At 41.8% G+C, this 26,424-nt stretch overlaps 1 protein-coding gene across 2 annotated transcripts in view; it reads left to right on the top strand.

Moving 5' to 3' along the window:
- The first annotated feature begins 13,718 nt into the window (after positions 1-13,718).
- The window catches only part of LOC120951611 (tyrosine-protein kinase Drl), a 57,221-nt gene continuing 44,515 nt past the window's right edge, over positions 13,719-26,424 (top strand). The window contains exons 1-2 of one of the 2 annotated variants that reach the window (XM_049608048.1): positions 13,719-14,104; positions 15,169-15,824. In XM_049608048.1, coding sequence (XP_049464005.1) covers positions 15,677-15,824 — 148 coding nt within the window. In that variant the 5' untranslated portion in view covers positions 13,719-14,104; positions 15,169-15,676. The remainder of the gene's footprint in view (positions 14,105-15,168; positions 15,825-26,424) is intronic. The other variant, XM_049608049.1, reaches the window with a different exon arrangement.

Here is a 26,424-nt window from a genome sequence, read left to right as displayed (position 1 = left end):
GGAAAAAAATTGTCAAGTGCACCCTCCGAAATGGTTTCCACTGTTTGACCGAAGGGTGGAAAGTGTCACCTCAACCTTTCTTGAAGGCAGGCACTCCCGGTAGGTACACGCCCCTACCGGCTACAATTATCATCTTCAGTTACGCCTCGCCTGCCAAGAAGGAAAGGCAAAACGCCGGCCAAACTTCAGGCGAAACGAGGCGCAGTAATTGTGTTAGAAATAAAAAAAAAGTATTTACCGTGAATAGCACAGGGAAGGTTGCGATTTTATGTAGCCAAAAGAGAAATTGTTTATTATTACATTTCTTGTAAGCTAAAACCCAATTTCCACCAGCAGCAATCACTATTTACAGAACCCAGCCAACAGCGTGTGCAGGGGCCTGCTACTCAATCTCCATCTTTCCAGTTCAACAACCTTTGGCGAGGTGAATCGGTTCGAGTGCGCTTACAACTGCTCTCCGACCCATCAATATCCATTTTCATCCAATATTTTACATCCATAATCCCTGTCTCATCACTCTCCAGTCGGCGGCAGCGGCGGCGTTGGCGGCTTCAATCGTTCAATCGACAATCGCAATATGTGCTCCGGCCGGGTCCTCCATCTCCATCTTCAATACTCAACCAACCGTTGGAACATCCACTTGGAGAAGGTTAAATTTCGAAGCGTTTTTTTGTGCACTCTCTCTCTCCCTCTCTCTCTTTCTCTCAACCCCTTTTATTGTAATCTTTACTACCGTCGTGGTCGTGTTTGCTTCGAAAGATCCACACATCAAAGTGCACCCGAGCGGGAAACCAATCTTCGATATTTGCCAAGTACACGCACTGAGCAAGAAAGGCAACGACGACGACGATGAGGACAACATTGATGGGATTTACATTGTGCCTACCTCATTGAACCCCAGCTTCCCAGCATCGACGGTAAACACGGCTTGTTCGGTAAATATCTTACATTTCTTTGCACTGGTGTGATGCGCATAACCTTTGACCTCTGGAGCGGCCGGAGCGAATCATTCCCGGGGCGAGGACGGAATTGCGAAATTGCAAATCTCCAAAATATGGCATGGGGAGAGGGAAAACACATCAAAATCCCGTGCGTATTTTACGCAAATCGTGAATGGCTCGTGGGCCCTCCCCTCCCCCAAAAAAGGGGTTGTTTCTTTGCTCAGTTACAACGCGCTGGAGGTGGGTAGTTTCGAGATTGATTGGCAGCACTGTCAGGGAAACGTTTAATGACGCCCAGGCAGTCGCTTTCACGAGCATCCCGGGTGTTTCCTTTTTCATGTACGCGGTCAATCTTGATACAAGGCGTACGCCTTCGCCGACGTCTGTACAACGTTTGGCAGGTTCACGGTCCCGAGTAGGGGGAGGGACTATTCAGAACAGTCGAACTATAAAATACACGCACATAGAGCCGTCGCACTGCTCGAAACGTATCCGCACTGGGCGGTAAATGCAAATAAATTTCATGACATAAAGCTCTAGAGATTTTTGTGTGTGTTTTTTTTCCTCGGCTGTACATGCTGGAAGCATTCTGCATCGAATGGTGCACAGTGAGTGAAAGGCTGGGAACATTTGTCAGTTCACGTGGGTGTGGGAAAAGTCCACTGGGACTGTTGGAGAGGGATTGGAAAAAAGGAAATGAGGTTACAGCGAAAGGCAGAGAAAAGCTGATGGCACCATTCACAATGGGCGCTTGCACTACTAATCTAACCGCACGCTTGACAAACCGCACATTACAGTAATTTCTCTCGAGTGTATACAGTTGTGGGTGCGATAAAATCGAACCTATCGATGCGCTGGGAGCGAGTGAAAGGGCTGGACAAGTTTGTAAATGGGCACTACACTTGATCGACATGTGCAGCCGGGACCAGGCACGTGGCTGTTGCTGTGCTGTGCCGGGTGTGTGTGTACTACATTATCACAGTGCAGTCGGTGCAAGTGTAAAGCGGTTTTAACACTCTCGAAGGACCTTTGTCAGGGTGTGTCATTTCGATAGCGTATCGTTAGTGGCAGTTGTATTTTTTTTTTATTTGAGTGTATGAATTGCAAATGATAAGCTGATTTTTTGTTTAACTTGTAGGGGCAATTTGAGATTAAGTTAGAGCAGGGGCCTTCAAACTTTTCATGTCGCGGGCCGCATTGCTTCAAAAATAACTATGCTGAGGGTCATTTGACGCTACCTTTAACTGATGAGTGAACGATTAAATCTCGTTTTTATAACAAAATATCAACGAGACTTGTACAGATTCGTATTACTAAAGCTTGATTTGTGTCTAAGAAAAGTAAAAATACAATTTTAATTAAAAAATCAAAATAATGTAATATCTATTTTAACCTTTGGAAAGTCATCGTGGACCACATTATAAGCTCGTAAGGCGTAGTTTGGAGACCACTGAGTTAGAGCATAAATTGGAATTGAAAATGGTTTTAGCTTTTAATTTGTTATAACACATCGGAGTGTTAAGCTCAAAAAGCATAAGCATCTTTATAAATGATCCTTTTCTTTGATTGCACTTTGCTTATAAAAGGATTTAGGATTTGAGATCAATTTAGGTATTTTAATAATTTATTTTATTTATAATCTGTTCAAAACTAGGAAACATTACATACAAGTATTTTACAGAATTGCGAATCTATCGATAAGAGCTTAAAGAAACCTTTAAATTGCATTTATAAGTATGACATTTAATACAAGCGAAACAGTTCTATATCAGCCAATCTATCTCGATCAATGCCTTCAACGGCATCCTTCTTATGTCAATAAATGTCATATAAAAAACTTAAATATTTGTGCCATCGCTGAGTAAGTGTGAAATTCAGTTAGCATGCATTCTTTAGTTAAAACTCCTTAATAAAGATTATACAAAGCAGTCATTTTTTGTTCGTATATTACAACATAAAATTACAATATTATGTTACATTATGTTAAAATAAAGCGGATCACAATAACACTTTAAAGAGTTCAAACTTTAAGGTTTGCCAAATACTCACCACAAACACATATTTTCCCATCTCCCCGGGTTGGCGCATTACTGGACGCGCTCTACAGGTCAGCGTTTGAAGCCCTCCCAATCAAATGCACCCGACGTCTATGCGAATGCTTAATGAACATGCCACCATTCGCCGTGACAACGGTTGTCATCGTAACCACCCAGCTCCCACATCGCAGGGGAAATGCAGTTTTCCCGAAATGAATTTGCCCCCATCCAACCCAGCAGCATTGGGCATCATTATCCGAGTACCCTGACTGTCGAGTGCTGGGCGGCAAATGAGTTCAATTAAAATGTTTTAAAATCGGTTCAGTGCACAAATGACCGGCAATTATCCGCTGCCTGCAATGATAATTAAAATCAATTCCAGCAAATCGGCATACCAGCTCCACACCGGTCACTCCGCTCGTTGGAGGAAGGTTTACGATCGAAGAAGCATGTATGGTTTTTGGAGCACGAAAGCGGTCACTGAAGTACATGCGGGCCATACTTGTTGTCGATCAATTGCTTTGCTTAATGACATTTTCTTCTAATCAGAAATGCTCAGGATAATTAAGTACCTCCCTATCGATTTTACCATTGTGTTGTTCCTGTTTTTCTTACGGTAGAGGGTATTAAGAACAGGCTCAGAAAGGTTACAACAATAGACCGACGTGAAATCAAACGCATCCATCCACACATCGACGCTATTGTGTTGCTCTTCTCCCGTTGCATAACCACCCAGAGATTTATCATCCAGGTTTTATGCCTTTTTGCACGGCAACGAACACCAGCACCAACACGAGTCGAGTTCTGGGTGAGCTGTTGGGTGTGGTTTTTATCGACCATAAAGCTAGGACTGATCCAAATTAGTTTTTTTGTTCCTTTATTTGGACAAGCCGACTGTCGAAAGGTGTCGAAAGCCTTTTATAGGTTAGTTTGCTTTATTAGCCGACTGGTTCCGATTTAGTGACTAATTTGGGAAAGTTTTTCCAATCCCTCTTTTATGCCGTTGTGTTGTTAGGTGTGTTTCATTGTGTTGATTTGATTTTGGGGTTCTTTTGTTTATTGTTTCGTGTATTCTTATGAGATGAATATATTTTTTGATGATTTTTTTTACACTTACTTTGTTTTATTAGAGGTGTTTTATAGTTAGAAAAAGAATTATATAGAAGTTTTTGAGGTATGTAGACAATATATTTTAGCTGTCTGGAAAGTATTTAAAGCATATTCGATACTAAATTATTAAACTGAAAATGATTGAACTAAATACGGCACAGTAAATAGAACCATTTCCATATTACAAATGGAATGTTTACCTTAACCTTGCAAAAAGTAGGATTCCTCCGCACAAGAATCCTGTTGTAAAAAATGGTTCAAAAAATCCAGGATTCGCCAAACAGGAAGACCATCTTTACCCGAGAATTGCCAGCTAACGGGACGGAAATGAAACCGAGCAAAAAAGCAACAAAAACAGTGAAGATAGTACAAAAAAAAAACACATTATGGATTTTGCTTCCAATTTCCTTGCAAAAAAAAACGCCCTCCCCCAAACCCGGCGATGAATTGTACGCTTCCGGCGCAAGGCGTTCCTCCGTTAGCTTTATTTACCCTAACGTCAATGTCCCTTTAACCAGCCGAGCCAATTTCATTCCTCCACCTTCATACTCATTTCCCTGGCACTTCCTGTTTCGGATGCCGTATTTATTTGGGCGCGCGGCAAAAATTTTTGATGAGCACAATTTCCAATTAGATTGTGTTGAGGCGCTAGGGCGAGCTAGTGCTGCTACTGATTAGGCTGAAGATTTGCCTGGAAAGATGGGAAGGGAATTGCAACAAGCAGGTATTAGATAGGATGAGTATTTTAAGTGAAATGTGAGTATTATAAGAAATAATGTATTAGGGGATAAAATGCATATTAAAGAGCGTTTAATTTAAACATATAAATGTTGAGGATTTTTGTGGGTTATTTTACAAAATATACACGAAATAGTATCTCTTTTAATACATTTCAATGCTAGAATTGAATAGAACTAACAGAACAGTGCAAATCACCTAGCCAAGTAAAAGTTCTGTTAGCTATTCTATACCATTCCTCAATCTGAACGCAAACCATCAAATCATATTTAATTTTCTACCCGTTGTAAGATGAAACTTTCTTCCGAATCGTGTCTACCATTTCCCTATCGGCACCCATCCAAATCTATCCCGTGCAAAACTACGGACGAAATATCGTCTGCCTACAAATTGCTACTTGATCTTGAGCTAACGGTCGCTAACGCAATATCTTCCCCCGTTCGTAGCTGCTGCCAACCCCGCTGCTGTTGGTTTCGTTAGCTTCAGGGCTTGAGGGCTCACGGGACCCAGCCCAGCCCTAGCCACATATTAATTCCCTTCTCCGAAACCGGAAGTCGGAACAGTCGGCTCCCTCGATTTGCTTCTTCAGGTGCCAGAGATGGAAAGGTATTTTTCTTAACGCGTTGTTGGACCAACGTCGGACTCACAGTCGGGGATAGAACGGGCCGTTTGGCATCGGATATTGTTGTTTGCGTCCGAAGGAGGGTTCCATCTATCCACTCCCAATTTCCCCTTGGATGCCGTCTGGATGTAAATGGTAGAACGCGGTACGTTTATCTTCAAAAGAGATGAAATTCATTTCTTGTTTGTATTTCGATAACCGCCCGCAGCGATGGTTTGTTGGCTCTCTTGGGTGTGCGTTTCCTTTTTTTTGTTTTGTTTCTTTGCTTGCTTCTGAAGACTTCGATGATGACTTTTAAGAAAAGAAGGAAAAGGAGAAGATGAATACAGTGGTAGCTAACAGTAACACTGGGCTAATAGCTGGCCTTGCTTTTATTAAGCAAGATTGCAATAACAAAAGATAGAAATTCGTAGCATTAGATTAGAAGTTCTCTCACTCTGTTGTCGATTATAATACTTAAATATTAAATAAATGGTAATCATGCCTAACGCGGCATTTCTTAATTATGCTTAAAATTATCAGCCATTTCATTGTATTCGTTTTTATATAAAAATAGCAAAAACTATCTGCCAAAAACCCACCTCTACAAAACAAAATACAAAACTTTTCTACCGTTTGCTTACTCTACAATTCTTACCAACTACTCTGTTCGCGCGTGCAAATTTCTCATCCACAAAACTATCTCTTCACCGGGTGGTGGCACTCATAATTTATGATCTTCTTACTTATGCCACCTAGGCCGGCTGCCGTGGGTGTGATTCTTAAACTCCGAGTGAAGTCGAGTCGTTTCAGTCGTACGGGACTGGTGCCGTCACGGGCGGGCCTCACGGGAATCGTGGTGTGGTGGGCAGACGGTAAATTTGACGGATGAAAGCTTAAGATACTTAATAAGATACACCGGCAAACGGCACCACGGCTAAGAAGGCTAGAGGGCTCCGGGGGGAAAAGATGGAGGAAGAAATTTTCCAACCCGTTGCATCGTAGCATTATGAAGATTTATTCCCCATGGCGCGGTGCGATAGTTTCCATCCGCGTTTGTGTAATTCGCTCTACCATGGGTGGCCGTTGATATGGCGCGTGTTGCGAGTGTTGTGCATTTTTGACAGTAGTGGATTTTGAAGTACGTTCAGAATGACAATTTATAAAGCATTTTGAAATAACTTTAAAAGTAGTTTCAGTCCTTAAAGAAACTCTTTCTATCTGCTTTAAACATCAATTAAACATTTAACACGATATTTTTTTTTTATTGTTTTTCTTTTTTTAGGTATAAGCAATAACACCCCACTGTACCTTAGCCCTTTTATTCCACCTCAAGCGCTTCCATATGCAATGAGTGGCTGATGATTTTAAAACGAAACCGTATCATTCTCCATCATGTGTTTTGCGGCGGTGGAGACACGTGATTATGCCATGAGTACGTCGAAATTTAATATAATTATGCAAATTTGTTCGACGGTTATTAGATTCACTATGGTTTTTTATTCCTTCTCTACGCTGTCATGCAACTAGTCGGGACGGTATTAAATTAGGCAGGACGGCTGTGGCTGTGATAGGGTATGCTGATACCTGTTCTTTTCTTATCGAACACATCTGTTGCATTCACACAAAAATATGAAAGTGAAGCGAACAATTTGGTTCAATTATTTTCCCACACAAAAAATGAAAGGTAGATCACATTTCAACTTTTTACGATATCTTAACCTTATACCTTGAGCCTATTGTAACTGGGTTTATTCCGTGAAAAATCATGTGAAACTAGTTGTTGTAGTTGATATCATTTTATAGTAAAAAATACAATACGATTAAAAAGTACAACACTACATCAAATGAAAACAATCGAATTGATTTAAAAAAAATACTTGAATGAACTAATTGCCGTAATATTTCAGAGAATTATAAAGAAATATTGGGAATTATAAATATCCTTATTTTGAAGTAAAAAAAAGGCTGAGATTATTTTCAGTTGCAGCCACTTCAACAAAAATGTACGTGGATCAAACTTCACTTAGAACTTAGAGCTTCTGTTAGTAAAAGCTAAAAAAGTGTTAGATGAATATAAGTCATTATCAAACGTTTTCTGCTTAAAAACTGATGTTCTATAGCTTTTTCTAGATTTTATATAGTATCTGTAAGACATGTTACAACACACAGACTCACAAATGATAAGAATCGATAGCACGGTTTTCAATACATCAAATGATTCGAGATTAATGCCTTCCAGAAGGAAAAAAATACTGAAAACAAAAACAAGTGTTAAAAATTGAATAAAAACTATCAGGTATTATCATGGAAATGATGACTTGATATATTTTTCTCAAAATTGAGTGTGTTGGCTTGATTAAAAATAAAAGAAAAGTTATGGTTGGTTGGTGTTTTGCTAATAGTGACTTGGAGCCTCTTGGTCTGCATTCTTTCTCTGAAAGAAAATTAGTACAAAAAGCTCTCTATATCTTTAAACTTCTAATTATCCAAGAAACACATTCCTTCTTCAGTACTACGTAAGAAAACGTTGACCCTGTACAGTCTCACCTGTAGTGAAAGTTTCATTTCAGCCCGCAACACTTTATTTGCGAACCGTTCCGCTTGCCGTCTAGACACGCTTTTCTTTCATGCTTCACCCAAACACCCAATGCCGGAAGTTGTTGCTCGAAAGACTGTAGCTAATCAAACGAACGAACGAACGAACGAAGGGCATGGGAATGGTTCTTAAGCCCGTGTGACAGACGCTCAGTGCAGTCACACCACCACCACCACCACCCGTGAGCAACAACAAAACTAACGTTTCTGTTTGAGCTGGCCCAGGACCAACGCAAGAACGCTGTCACGGGCAAACGGGTTGAGATGAAAATTTACTGTCCAGCGTTCTCTACCACTCCAGGTCAAACGCTCACCATTCTGCATCACACCAGCCGAGCCAAACGGAAAACATGCTTCGTCTAGCGGAATGAAAACGGGGTTCAAAACCGTAAATTACAATCAGACGACATCCTTCCGACCGAAAAGAAAGAGCGAGAGCGACAGAGACAGCCCCAGGGATCGCAACTCGGCAAGTACGTTCGGGTACGTTTCGATGATATGCTAAGCGAGTAAGAGTATTTATTCTTCGTCAGGCTCACCTCAACCCCCGTCCGTAATCCGACGGCGACAACCCATGTGCGACGACATCCTTCAACGTTTCATCGGGAATTAATGGCTTAAAATATTCATTATTCAGACTGCTGCAAACATGGGTGGCCCACTGGGTTCCATGCACGCCCGCCCGCCCGGCCGGCACGATTCCGATGACTGATGTTCAATTGATTGATGTTTCTTGGCGCTGCAACAAGGCTGATAATAACGCAACCATTTCTCTGCGTCGTGCCATCGACATTTCGTGGGACACGATGGCGGCGGCTCATCACGGTTCACGGTTCAAGCTAGACGCAAAGTTCGCCAGCCTGCCTGCCAGCCTGCCAGCGAAAGGGGTTTGGCAGCTAATGTAATTAGTCATCCCGGAGGCCCGTGGGGAGCGCCAAACAGTTGGGAACAGCGGGCCGGGGATGAGATTCAATCGACCGCCTAAAATCAACCTCAGCGGCAGATAATAAAGGCTTTTGATGTTGGGATGGGTTGGGTCGGGCTGGGGATGGCGCCACTAGGTGGGAACCGACGCTGCCTGTGAAGGATCAACAGCTCGAAACATCTGAAAAGGATCAAGGATAATGAATCCTTTGTGTTCGATTACATCATTTTTCGGGACGGAACCGTCCCGTCGGTGGGTTCATGCGACCGAAAAGAAGGCTCGAACAGCAAGGCAGTGGAGTGCTTGCGTAGTAATTTGTCTGTTGGTGAAATATCGAACTGGTGGGTGTGGGTGGGTGTGCCTGAGGTTGATGTGCCATTGTCTCAATCCGAGGTGCAAACGGCACGGTAAGAGAATTAAGCTCATCGGAAAGTGTAATTCGAGGTGGAAATGGGTAGAACATGAAGAAGGTTGTTGATCGAAACCACAAACAAATTGAATGGTAGGTTGGTTGGTTTGAACATGTGTCAAATTTGGGAATGTTTACTGATTTCAGATATTAAAAGATGCCATTTCTATAGAGGCTTTCAAATCGAACAATTTTAGTTTAAATTTTAACAGTAGGTAATAAAGGATGCATTTGCAGCAATATTTTTTGAAATAAAACCCTTATTCTTGATATTGCGTAGAAATTGTAGTTTAAGTCGAATGAAATATGTTACTTGTTTCATTTATTTTTATTTTCAGATATGTGTTATATGATCAATTACTTGATGAATTTGAATTTCTTGGGTACATTTTGGATCAAAACAATCATTAGACAGTAGGTCAATTATTAGACAGTATGATTATTATTTCATACAAGTCAAATTAAAGCGCCTAAGCGACACATTATAATCATTAGCTTTAATTTCTATATTAAAACGTTTTACTTTTAGTTTTGCTTGCATGAATGAATTATATGAATATGAATTTGCATGCATTATATATATATACAATGTATTAATTCTTCTATACCCTTTGAGTGAGTAATCAACATTGAACTAATGTGTATCTCAAGTATCTTTCATCCGGTAAGGGTGAAGCAATTAATTTAATGAAAGGAAAATTTCACTTCCAAAGGATGAGAAGGACATATTACAATCAAAACACGTGGTTAAGAGATAGAAGTTACGCATGGGGTAGCATGAAAAATGTTGAGCCAAAGTTAGAATGACCACATTTTTACAGGAAACATTTTATTATTATTTTATTATTTTATTTATTATTTATTTTATTTAATTTGGTTTCAAAAATGTATTCCTTTAGGTTTGAAATCAATTCAAGTCATAAAAGCACTGTTAATAATAAGTTGTATGCTTTTATTGCTTTAAATAATGTATTTTTTGATATATTGACCTTTTTGTATTATTGAAAAAGTAGAAGAGCTAATATTGCCAAATATACGCAATTTAAGTAATATTCTCTTAAACAATTACGAAACAATTACATTCTTTAAAATTAAAATAACAAATGTTAATATGTGTCATATGTTACAAATATGATTCCTCTATTGACTGTTGTGTGGTACTGAACACTAACCTTCATCTCATTTTTCTTTACATATCACCTAGCAGCACCTTGTTTTCACTCGTGATGGTATAGAAGTCCACAACAGCCCTTGTCGAATGTAACACAATCCCTTTTCACGAATCGGTACTCGATTCGACACACACGCACAAAAAACCCTTCACCACAATATTCTCCATGAGCGGCGGTGCTGGTATCAAACCGACCGGAATCAACGTAAAAAGGATTGAAATTGAAGTAATGTTCATCTTCTGATATTCTGCATTGGAGGGTTCTGAGCGAGGGTTCGATGTTTGTAGGGACGGTACGCTACCCCGTACGCAAACGTACGCGAATGTTAAAAACCAATTATCACGCTCACTAGCATGCAGCCCCGGGAAGGAAGCCCCGTGGATCCCCCCTCCGGGATTCCCTCAGTTGCACGCAACTACACTCGAACGATGTAATCCAACGGCCAATGTTTACCCTCTCGTCGTCGTCGAATTTCGGAAGTGTTGTTCAAAAAGCAACCACTCAAAGCCCAAAGTAAGTGAGCATTAAATTTATGCTCAAGCAGCCAGTGTGCCACCGCGTGCTCTCTGCAATCGTATTCGGGCCGTACGGATGATGATGGATTGATGGATTGTACCGGTGCTGGGTGAAGAGCGTATAACGCAGGAATGGCGGGCATCACAAGTGCCTCAAGTGCCAAGTGCTTGTTTGGCAATGAGGATGGAAAATTAGGGGGCCTTCTTCGGTTTCCATAGGGAACACCCAACCCAGACCCAGCAGCAAGGGACGGGCACGGGGCGCTATCATCTCGCTAAATGGATGTAAGCTGAGAATTTGAATTAAAAACAAAATGCTTTTACGGCTGACTCGCTCGCCAATTTACCCATAAGATTAAACGTTTTCTACTGATGTAGAAGCATGCTGGAATGGGAAAGGAAAACGAAAGGAAGATTTACAAATTCAGTGAGCTCTACTGAGGATTTCATTTAAATTTGGTAGTTAAACACAATCGAAGACGTGTAAAACGTTTTGTATCGTTTTTTTTGTTTGAAGGGACTTTACAACTTATTTAAAGCATTTGATTCCAAAATGAAGGTAAATTTTACGAATTATTGCTCCTTTAAACCTCATACAAAGTTATCGTAAGACCCACCCAAAGATCCTCAAAAAGCGTATCAAATCAGTTAAAATATAATTTATCTTATTCTGGTTGATTTCACTTTTTGCAATTTAACTATCCACATTATGATGGCACTTCTCTGTTAGTCAAGATATTAACATTAGTTATAGAAGTAAGATCAAATGTGAGATAAAAGCAAATAGTTGACTGTTGTCGATGATAATAAAGTAAATATTTCAAGTTACTTTGCCATTGAACACCAAAAAAGCAAATATTCCTTGGCTGTGGCTATGCCAAAGCATTCGAACTAATCAGCCTCACTAAAACTGTACATTTTTCCTTTGGTTTTTGTTCAATTTTTGTTTCATCTTTTTTATTCAGGAGGTACGGTGCAAAATGGCCGTGTTGTTTAATTTTTTTATTTTTTTACATATTCCACGTGACTATCTCCTGGTGGTAGGCCCAGCTTGAGGTAGTAATAAAGGGTGGAGACATCCTCCACATAAATAAAGTCGTTGCCGCTAAATTTTGGCTCTAACGCACCTATTTTTGTTTCGAAAGCACCAACTTTTGACAGCGTGTCACATTTTTTGCGTCAAAGGCATACATTTTTGACAGTGCGCATCATTTTTTGTCTCTAAAGCATCAATTTTTGATTGCGATTCAATCGCTTTATTTACAAAAACGAGAATTAAAGAGAATAAGTAAGCAAGGTATATTTAGAAAATAAAATACAGTGTAGCGCCATTTATCCGGGTACCTTTTATCCGGCTTTCCGTTTATCCGTGCTGTTGAGAAATGACAGTTCAATACAAAGGTGACATTGCGTTATGAGGAGGTTATTTGAAAAAACGGTTATAAGAGCACATTGTCATAACAAAAAACACTATAATTCATGGCAAACTTCAAATATTCTCATTGTAAAAACATGAAGTTAATAGAAACTGGAATATTTTTATCAAAAAATAAGAAAATTTCCAAAACCTAATCAGGGATTGGTGATAAAATATATCATTTGCCTCATTATCCGTAATATTCGCTTATCCGGACGAGGTCTAGTCCCGAGAAGCCCGTATAAACGGCGCTCCATTGTAAAAGCAAAATAGAAATCAAATCAGAAATACAGTCATTAATACAGTTTTTATTTGCAATTTGGCTTGGTCATTCGGTATGATAGCTCGTCTGCAAATACTTTACTCTTTTTGTTTTCTTTAATAAAATACCAAAATTATATATAACCATTATAATGCGAAGTTTGAAAAGCAATGATAACATCAACTACAAAGCTGCAAAATTTCCTAGTTTTTTCAAGTTTTTCAATTAAATGTTTGTCCAACTTTGTGTTACCTGTTTTATAGCTGTGGTAATTATGAGCCGATAAGAAAATGTCATGGTAGATGTACGATAAATGACCAAAATGTATTTAAAAACTCCCAAACTAATCAACATAAAACGCAGGATTAGCTACACATGTTGAAATCACGCTGTACTGTGTGGATACATTCTGAACAGATTTTTCATTGCCATCACACCGATGGAGTAATAAACAACTAAATGAAAACAATTCCGTTTTTTTTGCTATCCATCGTTCCTGAACAATTTTAAACTAACGTAAAAAAAACTGTCGATTCACGTAGCTGGTGTTGTGATTTTTTTCCCTCTACCGCTCTCTCAGCAAAGCTGCATTATTTATCCACTCTACGCGATAGCACAGAGAAGAAAAAGAAACGCAACAAAAATACACAAAGGGATACGTACCGTGCACCACCAACCGCCCACACCCAACGGTCCACCACACTCAATTTACAACAGCCACGCTGCAACGCAGCCGCCCGGTATGAAGCGGCATGCTAATGTACCACCGGCATTCTTCTCGCGCGCCACAGCTCCAGCGGTGGTGCCGATTTGCCATGCCGTTTTAACACCAAACCGAGCGAAATGCCGGAAACCTGACACGTGCGTTTTTTTGCGTTGTATTTTCCTTCTTCCTTTTACCTGTACCCTTTCGTCCACAGGTTAGGAAGAATGTACGATGTAAACACGAGTCCTGCAGCGACTCGGGGGTGTTTATTACTTCGCGTAGTCCAAGGGGGCAGACGGGAGCATCAGGCCGGCAACACTTGCCACATGCATCGATAGAATGTTGGGGTGAATGTGGTCTAAAAAGGTGGAAAACTGCTGCCCCAAGCTGCTGTAAGATCAACAAGTTTGTACACTCGCACACACACACACACACTCGCTCTCACCCGCTATTTCGTGGCTTAATGCTTGGGAATGCAGCTGGGGAAAGTTTGCAGCGCTCGGAAGTGTAGCACATGCGTAGACGCGACCGGCATATCCTTCGTATCCTGGCTCGGTTCCGCCGCTCGGTCGGAATGTCCGCTCGTGTCAGTTTGCATCGACACGCGAAAACGGAAGGGTCACGCACAAGTTGGCCGCCCAAGCTGCTGTTGGGTGTCAGTGTCTTTGGTGCCGGTAGAGTGGCCTCTGTTTTTTTTCTCCCGCCTTAGTGAGAGTGTATTTGATTTTCAATCGAACCCGGGACAGACGTAGTGTCGTCTACCGATCTACGGGAAGGAAGTGAAGCAAAAAAAAAACACAAGCGTTTCATACGTTCGGGTTTGGCTTTAAAGTGAAGTGGGGCGCGTTGAAAGTAGCGCACAAGAAAGGCACACACGGGTGATGTTTTCCCGTTACCCAGGCAACGGCTGGATTGGGAAGCGTAGGCAAACGGATTACTCGTAGCGCTTGCCGTGGTGATGGCGTACTTAGAAGCGATTGTTTGTCAACACATACATACACACACGTTGTGGTGGAAAGCGGTACAGCCTGAAGCGACCACGAATTTCCCGTTCTGAGTATCTTTTTAATCAAATTACACACAAATGAATCATTTCGCGGGAAAAGCGGCGTACGCATTAATATCTAATTGAACGGTGACGGACGGAAAACAAACCAAAAACGGTGGTGTGCGATGGGATGGCCCTCAGAGACTCGTCAAATGCATCTCCACAGCTTCACGTTTGCCTGCCAGGTCGTTATCCCCGTTCTGTGTGTCGTGAGCGAGTGAAATAATTCATTACGTGCTGCAATTCCGTGCAGGAGATATCATCGTATCTGTGTGCCGTGTGTGGCTGGACGAGACTCGAGGGAAAAGGGGGCGCCGACCGGTTCGGATTATGTGTGCGTATGTGTGTATGGTCCGGGGGCAACGAAATGATGGTAATTAAAATTTCAAAATTTTAATCCAATCGACGATGAATATTCATCACACGCTGGCGGTGCGTAATTGCAATTGCGCTGCGGCTAGGCGCACCATCAAATCCGTGGCAAGTGGTCTCCGCTGACCAATTTAAAAGCCTGTCGCCGCGGTGCCGCAAAGCCTCAAGTGTCGAGTCCAGGCCCGAATGCTGCTTGGTTATCGTTGGTTGACGCGAATTGAGTGGGTGAAAATGTGAGGTTTTCAAAGCAAAAATAATTGCTCAAAGTGTGTCTGTGGTTTGGTGAAAATTAATATAATATTTTTATTATTATATTAGTGGCAGTTGAGTGTTGTAGTCTATGTGCATGGTGTAGGTAACTCGTAGGTGTGTCAAGTGGCAACCATGCCAGCAGTTTAAATTACGGAAATTGTTTCTCTAATCTGCGAAAGCAGCAAAACCCATCCCGGTTGTGTTTATCGGCAAATATTATTGTTCATCAAGCGGGAGGCGGCATCTGTGCATAAAGTAGGAAATGAATTCCTTACGTGTTTTGCTGCAGTTGTGACAAGTGTTCCATTTCCCAGGATCCTTACCCTTACTGTGCGCGACGAGATTCTGCACCGTTCTCTACCCGTTGGTCGTTCTTGCTCGCTCGTTCTTTATCGCCACTTGTCCCATTTCGATCGTGTCTCGTACGAGTTGCCATGGCAGCAGCATCCTGCCGGTGAAGCGATGTGTGTAGTGGTAGTAGTAGTAGCAGTACGGTGCAACGGCTGTGCTGTGTGAGAGTGCCTTTCGCGCTGTTGTGTGCTGCTGCTAGATATTGCTCCACGAGACCGGCACCATGTCCCTTCGGCCACTTCGCAGCGTCATCGGTTCTTCCATCGCCTGGCGGTTGCTGCTGGTGACGGTTCTGCTCTGTGGATTACCCCCGCCAGTGACCGGCTACTTCGATCTGTTTCTCAACCACTCGGAAGTGATCAAACTGATGGGTAAGTTCCTGGCAGTGCCGGTCGCCCTTCATCGGACTCTGTTTTCAGGAAACTGATTCGAAGTGGTGGCTTTAAAATGGAAAATCCAAAAACCACTCTCCACACTCGCAAACAATTACCTCAATTTGTTTGTACGAGCGGGTCAGACAGTAACGGTTAACCTTCAACATCAATCCACCCAATAGGGGAGGGGTGTGAGCTTTCAGCAGTCGAAACAATCAGCAAATGCTTGCGTGGCCCAAGCACGCCCTTTGGGCCCTTTTAACCGCAGGGAAATAAATCTAGTTTCATCTCCACCCTCCGCTTTTACTCTAAATGGAAATCAATCAACCAAAGGTACAACCATTTTCATAACTTTGATTTCCTTCACTCTTGCCCCCTCCCTGTAAACCGTCCCTGGGCGGTCGTGTTTCGTTTGTGACCGTTTTTGGAAGATGAAAGGGAAATTAATGTTAAAGGGACGGCTGAACGCAACCCACCGGTCAGTGCTGTTGGTTTTGAACGTCAGAGCAGGGGGGGGGGAGGAAGTGGTTTTTCGGGTATTAGTCCACCCTAAACTGGGGACTCCCTAGAGATAGAAAGGGTACAGACATTTCCTGTCCATCCACGGTGAAAGAGGTGGGCACTCACCCCACTTTAAGCTTCAGCCATCAGCGGCGTTTAAAGCATTAGACGAATTTTTGTTGGTGCTGAGCCGTCGCTCGACCGTTGGAAAGAAGGAAACGATAAATCTTCGCCGCGGATAGAGTTGTTTACATACATTTTTGCTGGAATTTGGGGTGAAAGAGTTAAAGAGTTGGAATGTTTGCTTTCGTGGCAGTTTTAGCGGTTTTGATTTGCTCTACACAAGAATTTGAAAACCTCGCAATGGAAAATTCCCATTTATGCTTAAAGAGCTTCACGATCAAATGAATATGTATGTAGTACAAATTACGAATCATGAGAAAACATTACAATTTAACTTGTTTATGGTTCAAACAACCTTGACCTGAAATGATTTTTGATAAGACCTGTTTCATTCTTTTTCTTTTAATTTAATCCTCACTGTGGAACGAGGTAAGGTTAAGACGAATGTTTAAGTTTCCGATTTGCCTACCTAACCTAACACTCCCCCAGGACGATCCACTCCAGCCCCAAGCCCAGCGAACCTGCCCGCGGGTAAACTTCGATCCATCCCAACCAGGAGTAAAAAGGACACTTTCCCAGAAATTTAACTTCACACTTAATAACTCGTTACGGGTGAGGAATTATTTATGGGGCCCGTCCCGACTGCCCTTCCCCCATCTTCCCACCGGACCCCGGGCAAATGAATCGTTGCTGCATAAATTATGCCCTAATCAATATTCATCAGGCCCTCCAAAACCACGCCGATTGTGGGATTGGCAAAGCACGCCATCTGAACCGATTCCCATCATTATCGACGGTGAGCTCGGTGGTCAGACCGCACAAACACGAACACGCACCCGGTCGGCCACTCGCGGCGGCATTGTGCCCTTTATCTCGCGCCTAGTCTGGGCGCGTACGACTAGCTACGATGCTAATAGTCCTTACCACAAAACACATTTCGCTGTCACCACACGGGGATGGGGACAATATTAAGCATTCGTACACAAAAATCCGTTTTTCGTCCGGCCCATAGCAGACAGACGGAGTGTACATATGCCCGAGGCCACTTAATGTATATGCCACAAGCCACAGGATAACATCGCATTTACGTTTACCGAAATCCGAACACGGAGAGAACTGGGAACTGCTAAAGTGCGTCTCGTTGCGTTCGATCAAATTAATAGAGGCAACTAGGTTTGGTTTGTTGTGTTGGTTAGATAAGCTACAAAGGCTTCATTTAATTTATTGCATCAAAAGGTTCAGTTGAAATCAGAATACAGCTTAGATAAACTATTGAAAAGTACTTTATGCCAAAAAGATCTTTTAGATACCCTTGCGCTATATTTTCTAATGATGCTTTTCATATATTTCTTTAACACTTTTCCACACATTATGTCAGTGTTTTGGGTTTTAAAGTAACCTGAGCTGACAAAAAATCAATTAGCAAATATCGTATCTTTAAATCTATATCCTGAGGTGCTCATGCTTCCTTAGGGCTTATTAACTTACACAATATAAACTTTATTCATTAGGTTGTATTTTAATGCAATTTAGTTAACGTAACAAACTGCAGATGTGCTGATTTCAATGTCTTCTTCTGGCTAGTCTGTGCAGGCCATCAGCGTTGTTAATATCACACAACAGGAAAGTTTATTCTTTCTCAGAGTATCCATCGAATAGATCACTGGGCGGCTCCATTATGCCAACTGATGTTTTTAAAATATTTTACATCATTAGTATTTTTGAAAGGGCCCGATCCCGTGGTGAAGTCTTCAACTTACACGACTTGAAAACATGCCCGTCATTGGTAAGAGTCCCATATTGCCCGTGTTTCCTCATACGTTGGACTGATTATCTTGCAATTGGTAGTCTATCAATCACTGATAACCAAGCTTTCAGTGCCCGATAAACAGACAAGCTTTGGCTGACAATGGTTGTAGCGCCGAATAACAAGAAGAAGAAGAATAAAAAGAAGAAGAAGAAAAAGAAGAAGAAGAAGAAGAAGAATAAGGAGAAGAAGAAAAGAAGAAGAAGAAGAAGAAGAAGAAGAAGAAGAAAATGAAGCAAAATACATTCGTCAACTTCACGCTCAAATAAATTAATCCTTAGAATACAAATTGAAAGAAAGACTAATATCTGATATACGTTAGCTTGGTTTTGATAAATGGCCTTGCATTTCCTGTGTTCCAATTCGATTATACAATGAGTTATGTGAGATCCCATTTATACCGACTCATACGTGTGAATAAATAAGGGTAATTTTATTTCATATGAATTGTGATAAATATCAATCAATATACAAAACCACAAAGATGATTTCAAGTAATTAATTTTTAAATTCTTGATCGAAATCTACACCCTCCGGACATCCAAAAAAGTTAGTTGTCGCGACCAGGTGATCAACTTGAGTGGTTGATAATGAAAACCTACTTCAAAAGCCCATTACACTTGATAAAAACCATATTTCGTCATAAAATTCTCTTTTAGTAAAATCTTTCTTCTCACTCTCCAACTGAAAAGAAATTTAAAAGATCCGATCATCTGAATGGTGACATTAACACGTCCCACACCAGTGCACCGTTATCGGAAACACTCGCACCGCACTGTTACGGCCATAAACTGTCTAACAATGTTACTTTCTCCTTCCCAGGAAGTCATTTGTTGATAATTTTATCGCTCTGCACCATCCCTCAACAATGAACAGGTGTTTAGCGATACAATCTCGCTAACGACTGTTGGGAAATAAGCGCAAACAGCAAAACCGGGCGGAAAGTCGTTCATGATTTGCAGTACAGAACGCAGCAAGGTTTGCGAATGTACGATAAGGACTGCGCGAGAAAGGTAAAAAAAATGTTTCTCAAACCATTAGGGAAAACATTACGACAACAATTACACCCAACATTTCACACGGAGTGAAGCAATCGTGCTTGTCGTTCTGCTGATTGGATTGTTTGAGAGAGTAAACATCATGCGCACAGTGAGCAAAAAAGGTCATGTAAATTACAGACATTGCCGCACACTAAATCCCTGCCTGGTGGATCGTAAATTATGCCACCCATCGAAACACTGCCCGCATTGAAATGACTGTATTAAACAATCCTACGCGAGTTGAGCTATTGGAAAGTCTCAATTTTCTTAAAAGCCTTCTTCGCACAGAAGCACACGTCGAAATACTTGTCGAATCGTTATCGATTTCCCATAACGACCACGCGTCGTCGTCGCCGTCGTCATGTGTGTAACTAGCGCAAACACTTTCATATTTTATGGCCATTTGGCAGGACGGATTCGTGCCCGGGCGGTGATGCGTGAGCTGTTAACACAAATCGCCACCAGAAATGGCGTTACGCCGCGCTGCAGATCCGTGAAGTGGGTTTGAAGCCCTGGAGCCGTAGCCAGGGCCAGCGGTTATGGTTATATGCACTGCAGCAACTCACCATGGTGACCGGTGCGACGGGTTATGGAAGAATATACATACTTTCCCCACGCTTGTACCAACCCTCCAACGGAACCGTTCTTTTGTCGCAGTTATGAATCAAAAAAGGGAAAGAGCTAGTTTCAACGCATTTTTGTGCAATTCAAGAAAAATAGCTCAATATGGTCGATTATTTCGTCTTCGCAATAGCTTCATTACCACATGACAACCTTCTGACAGTACTGCTTTTTTCTGTGAATCGTTAAGAAAAGCGAAACAAAAGGCTCCACTACCGGGAATGATGACAGCGAGTGTCATGATGATGTCCAGTTATCCGGGCGATTTATCAATTTCACGGCTCATAAATTTTTCCACGAGCTCATAATTTCATGATTGCTTTTTGCTAGCTTGCACGAAGTCAATCGAGCAGACAGTGGCCGATCGGATGAAGAGGAACTCGGTATGGAAGTCAAAGACAATAAGACAAAATCAACGATCAGTCGCTATCTAAGTTCTATGGGAAACTTTAGCTGTTGAAATCTTTCTTTTAAAATAATTTAATTTAGCATTGAACTCCTTTTTTCAATAAATTTGACAAAAATTGTATGATCCACATTGTGCGTCTTGAAAAAAGAGAAAGAAAGAAAACATATTTCATATCACTCAAGACAACCGCACTGCAATGCGACTCTCCGCTGCAGACAGGACACGAACGCGCAAACATGAAAGCCTCCCCAAAACCCATCGAGCGGCCAGTCTCGATTGTTGTCTTCCCGTCACCCCTTTGCCTCTTCTCTTCCTCCAACACAACCGTCGGGTACAGCTTTCACCAAACGTCATACATCTTATTTCACCATAAATCGACATAAATGTCACTTGAAATCAATTTATTATCCGCCAATATTTATTGGCAGGGCGAAAATAGCGTCCCATAAACCATCCATCGCTTGGCTCCATAGTGCAATGGAATTGTGTGTGTGTGTGTGTGTGTGAGTGCATGTACGCGAGAGCCTTACTCCCTGTCCACCGTGATCCACCGTCTTGAGACATCGAGCCAATGGAAGCGAAATGGAAGGATCGGTAAACGAAAATGGACCAAACAAAAAAAACAGGATGTTAATACTGGTCACGGAGCATCTTTTGTAAAGTTTTTTTGCCGCTTCCGCTCGTACGTATTTGGTACGTATATTGCGTGCAGTGAAAGGAAAAACATACTGCGGATGGGAAAGGAAAGAAATAGGAAATTATTTTCGTAGAAATTGATTTTTTTTGTTGCGCTCCTTCGCTCTCATTGATAATGTGCAAACCATACGGTTTTCGCAGGACAATTTAAAACTTATCGTGCGGAATGATTTACCGGTCTGGCTGTTGCTGTTTAGTGAAAATTGTGTTTTAAAACATTGTGTAGTACATCATGAGGAAGAAAAGCAGTTGGAGATACAAGATACAACAGATGGGTGCTGCAATGCATTTTGCTTGAATGCAGCATATTGTAGAAGCAATAAACAAATGCATTGTACGTTTGCAGTAAAGCTTTGGACATTTAAACGAAACGACTGATGATAAATACACTCTACACTCACTCATTTTACGACAAACGCATTAATTTACCATCGAACAGTTTTGGCTGGAATCGGAACTGATCTTTAATTGTTGGTTCATATCTTATTTTATTCCTCGACGAGTGAAATACTATTTTATGAAATATTCTACAAGGTCTACGATGTCCTACGATGGTTAATAAAACAAAAGAGAAATATTTGCGTAGAAGTAATAGAAAGGATAATAGCTAAATTAAAAACTCGATAGATAATCGAATTTACCTTTAAAATTATGAAGAGCTTAAAGGCCTTTAGAGGAACGTTAAATTATTCTGTTTAAAGGCTGTGCAACACATCCAACCATCCAGGTGACATACAGGAACATTAATGCACACATGGCCTATATTCAAGACAATGGGCAGAACTATGCCATTCTCATCACCATCCTTCTACATTTTCCCAAATATCATCATCGTTCCGTGTCACTACACATGACATCACAAAAATGTCACTTCAAACCGCGATGCACAGCGCTCTCTAGAATTCTTCCCGTGACTTTAAAACATAGTTTGAGTTGAAAAGTAAAATAGGTGGTTCAGTATTGAATACAATTGTTGTTTAAAAATATAAGCACAATTTCTAATAAAAAACACTTCAATCAAAGTTTGGCTACATAGTATCACTACACCTAAAAACATACCATATCTTGCATCAGTTAAGAGTTTGTACACTCTCCCAAAACACGAAAACTTGGCCCACTGTAGACGGTCGCTTTTCAGTCAACCTGCAGCCCAAAAACCGGTCAGATGTGAATAGTTTGTTTAGGAAGAAAATTGGGAGGGGTATTCACCGATGGTACTTCGCTCTGTGTCATCATGCTAAAATCACAAAGCGGATGTTTGTGTTGGATGGCACCAAAATTTATCTTGCACCATCGTGACAGTTCTTGAATTTATGAAGCATGGCAGCGGCTGCTGCTGCTGCTGCTTCTACTACTGCAACCGGATCGTTTTGGGAGCTGAGTTTGGCCTAGTAGTGGTGTCTAGTCTAGTATATGGGCTGTGTGACGACCGATGTACCCCATCCCCGTGCCAAGCTAACGAACCTGACGGCATGAATGAATTCTTGGAAGATACTAGCAACCGGTATCATATAAGCGTAACCGTGCCTTTGCACTGGAATCAACACTGCAAGATACTGGCGAAGCGCTGGAACCTGGACTGTTTGTTAGTGCTGCGAAATTACATGCATGTTATTCTTTTATGTTTGATCACAATTCGAGAAGGTTATTTTGCCAACTAGGAATCTATTTAAAAGTGTCCAACAACTTGAATTTTGCAACTACTTAAACGACAGCTATGTGAAGGGATTCGTTGGCTACGTAACAACTTGTCTTATCACACGGAGAGCCTATTTTGTTATGTGCGCCAATTGTGTACCTAACTATTCAGGGATGTTCCGGCTTTACGTCCACAACTTGATGCAAATTTTTCACGATAGGCAGCGTGCCAACATGAACGAATTGAATACATAATTTCAAGCTAGGTGGCAACAAAAACAACCCCAAGAACGTCTCGAATTTCTGCGGCAGACATACACGTAGTTGTTATCCTTGTTTCTAGCAACAACTATCAACTACAGTTTTACTCTTCTGTAAATCTTAAAGAGCACATACTATGATAAAAAAGCGGGCGGCACATCTACGAACGTGTACGCCAGCCTTCGAGCGAAAGCGAGAGCCCATTAAACGTTATCTAAATGCAATTTATGAACAGGAACAGTAACGACACCAAATCCACCTACCCGTAAATGCCGGTACAAACGCTTCAACACATCTCTCTCAAAAAATATCTTTTTTTTCCGGCCAATGCCAGTCACAACAGACACAAAAAACCCTCAAAGTGAAGCGTTCGTATGTGTGCGAGTTTTCCAATGCTTGCCAAAAGGGACATACTGGGGGAAGGATTTTTTCTCATTTTTGGTTGCCTCCAATCACCATAGCAATACCCAGCACAGCGAGGGAAGAAAAACCTTTTATGCAACGTTGAAATTTTATGAACTTTCGCTAGAGCGCTATCGCGCTCAGTGCCCAAAGTTTTTGGCGCATTTTCTTTGCAAACCTTCGTCCGTCGTTCTTCACTGTCTGGGGAAGGTTGTGGGGAAGGATTTTTCGTCTCCACGCATCATAAACGCAATCTGAATATTTCATGCAGTTCGTTTTTCGCTGTTGTTTTTGTTACTTTTTCCGTCTGCTGCGTCTGAGCGGGTTTTTCTCTCCCGCTTTTCTCCAGTGTTGCAGAGGATGATTGTTTCATTTTTGCGCTGGCTTTTGCTTGCGCATATCCTCAATTCCAAGCGCCGTTTGTTGTTTGTGCGTAACAAAACAAATGATTTTAAAAGAATGATCAAACGTAAATAAACGGTTTATGCTCACCACTTCCCCCGTGATGCTTGACACATGCCGCCGGCTAGGACCGGGCGAGCGCGCCCGCGCGAGTTCTTTAATGTGAGTAGTGGGAAAACAACGGCTTTGATGTTTTGCGTTTGGAGCCAAGCGGAAGGTTATGCTTTTGACAGCAGCCGAAAATAAAAAATAAAAACAGCAAACCACCAACTCATCATGTGATTGTTTGTGGCGGTAGTTGTGGCAGCGTCTTAGCAGTGGGCGCGTTCAGCAAAGGGGACGCGGGCAATGCTGGAGTTCATTTCGAGTTCATCACAGGGGGGGCTTTTGGAGGGACTTTTTTGCTAAGTACTATATCACGGAATTTATCCTCCTTTACAAGTTTCCGGTTAAGTAATTTGTGTTTAAATTGGGAGATATTCGCCCCCTTTTTTTATTCAACAAACGCTTCGCACCGCACCGATAAGAAGCTAATTTTGGGGGTTCCATAATTCCATATTACTTTTGCCGTGCGACTTACTTTGTCTCAAATCCAGTCTCTCGCTCAGTCACCAATAGCAACGCACCCCTTGTGTTTGGCAGTGCTTGAATGGAATTATTTTCAACATTCTACCATTGTGTGATACGTTTGGAAAACTTCTCCCCTTTTGCCTTTTCTGTGAAGCACGCAGCTAATTCCCTGCCCAACACTCGCATGAAACTGTTGGATAGAAAAAGATAAAAACAAATAATGAAAAGAATGAAGGTAAATCCTCTTCCGTTCTACATGACTCGTTTGCAATATAAAAAAAGAAGATGGCCAAATTTTAAAAAGGGGGCCTGGAATTGCTCCTGAGTGGATGTAAATGTATCTCTCTGTGCCTAGATTTGTCCCTTCCCTTACCCAAGTCACAAACAACCGAAAAAAGACGGCTCAAATCAAAGTGCGTTGGCTGGCTTTGTAAATGTCCCATCCCTTCCTCTCCCTATACTCCCGAGAGCGCTTTGTGGCTGAGTGGGTTGGTTCCCATTTTTAGCTTTTTTTAATTTCAAACCCAATCCTACACTCCTATTCCTCGGGTGCACGCATCACACACCCGATGATGATGCTCTTTCGCGCCCTCTCGCGCGATAAGATGAACCTCCAGCAACGTGCTGCCCTGTTTCCCACAGGGCGCAACCTCACTCTCCCTCAACCTGCTTTGAATGGTTGCTCAATTGTACAGATAGAACGATTGTGGACGATTTTGGACGAGTACTTGGGCTGATTCCAATGCGTGTGTATTCAGTTGGAAATATCTCGCCCTGGAAGCCACACACAACTCTGTACTTCTGCCGGAAGGTTAACGCCTGGCGGGGTTTTTGTGCCAGACGCCAGATAAGTTTTTGTGGGATTTGTTACCTCCAGCATGGATGCAAGTGGTGGTGATAGGAGAGAGAGAGAGAGTCAAGCTACTTCTTCTTTATAAACCTGTGTTTGCTACCTCACAGTTGTTAGCGCTCAGGATTCACGGAAGCAGCTCATCCCGAAGAATAAGGACACACTTGCAACATCTTCTGCCCCTGGAGCAGACTTGGATCTTCCGGATACGTTATGCACTGCACAGAAGACGGCAAAAACGGGACGTTCTGTATTCAATTTTCATGATAAATAAAATTGATAGTGGTCTGAGTCTGAGTGTTGGGCGTTCGCTGCTTTCGCTCAACTGGCTGACTGAATGGCTTCACGAAACTACCGGTGATGGGCACATACACATCTCACCGTACCATCGAATGCCCGTCCACTGGCAAACTTTTACCCCTTAGGATGTATGATGATAATTGCATTCCGGTGCGAATGTTTCGCAATTTCTCACATTGTGCCACTCAAAAGTTTTGCTCCGCTGCGCTTCCAACCCAGACTGTGTGACTTTGTGTGTGAGTGCGCTGTGTGTGTGCGCACACATGGCGAGAGAACACATTTTATCAATATGGTAATAGTTGGTACAAAAGTTGGTCACTTAACATAATTTCCATCATATCGTCGTTCTCGTCGTTGGTTCCCCATGTATCAGAGTGTGGTTTTCTTCCGCAGCAGAGCGTCATCTCGACCGCATTACTTTGCTTGATTCATTTTTGAGCTGTTGTGCGCTAGCCGGAAATTATACGGTGAGAGGGTGAAATTTTGTAAAGTAAGTTTTGCGTCGTCACACGTTAGCAGTGAAGCGGTGGTTTGGGAATATCGCTTCGATTTATATCTACAGCAGAACCTGAAATAAAGTGAGATACTACTTCAAATGAGTTATACATTTATTCAGAACATAATGATAATTCATTTTCCTTGAAATACAGACTCGAAACGTGGGGAAAGGTTTGTCTGTTGCTCATTGCTTAATACGTTTTGTCATGAGCTAATCACCCGGATAGCGTTGTTAAAATAAGTCTACTAATGCTAGTGTTGAGAAAACTGGCTTGAAAGTCCTTCATCCACCCCTTATTCAAGGGTACACAACATTATTTTTTGCATTCTATAACATACCACATAAGTAGAAATGCCACAGTATGGCCCTTGGAAAGAAGGAGCCAATGATTCGAACAAGATGTTGATCGTTTCAATGGAAAGACTTTGACATCATCACATAATCATAATATTATTCTCAAGAATTGTATTGTAGGCTC

This window comes from Anopheles coluzzii, chromosome 2, assembly GCF_943734685.1.
Source record: "Anopheles coluzzii chromosome 2, AcolN3, whole genome shotgun sequence".
In the NCBI taxonomy this organism is placed as follows: Eukaryota; Metazoa; Arthropoda; class Insecta; order Diptera; family Culicidae; genus Anopheles; species Anopheles coluzzii.
This window is presented reverse-complemented; position numbering and strand designations above follow the sequence as displayed.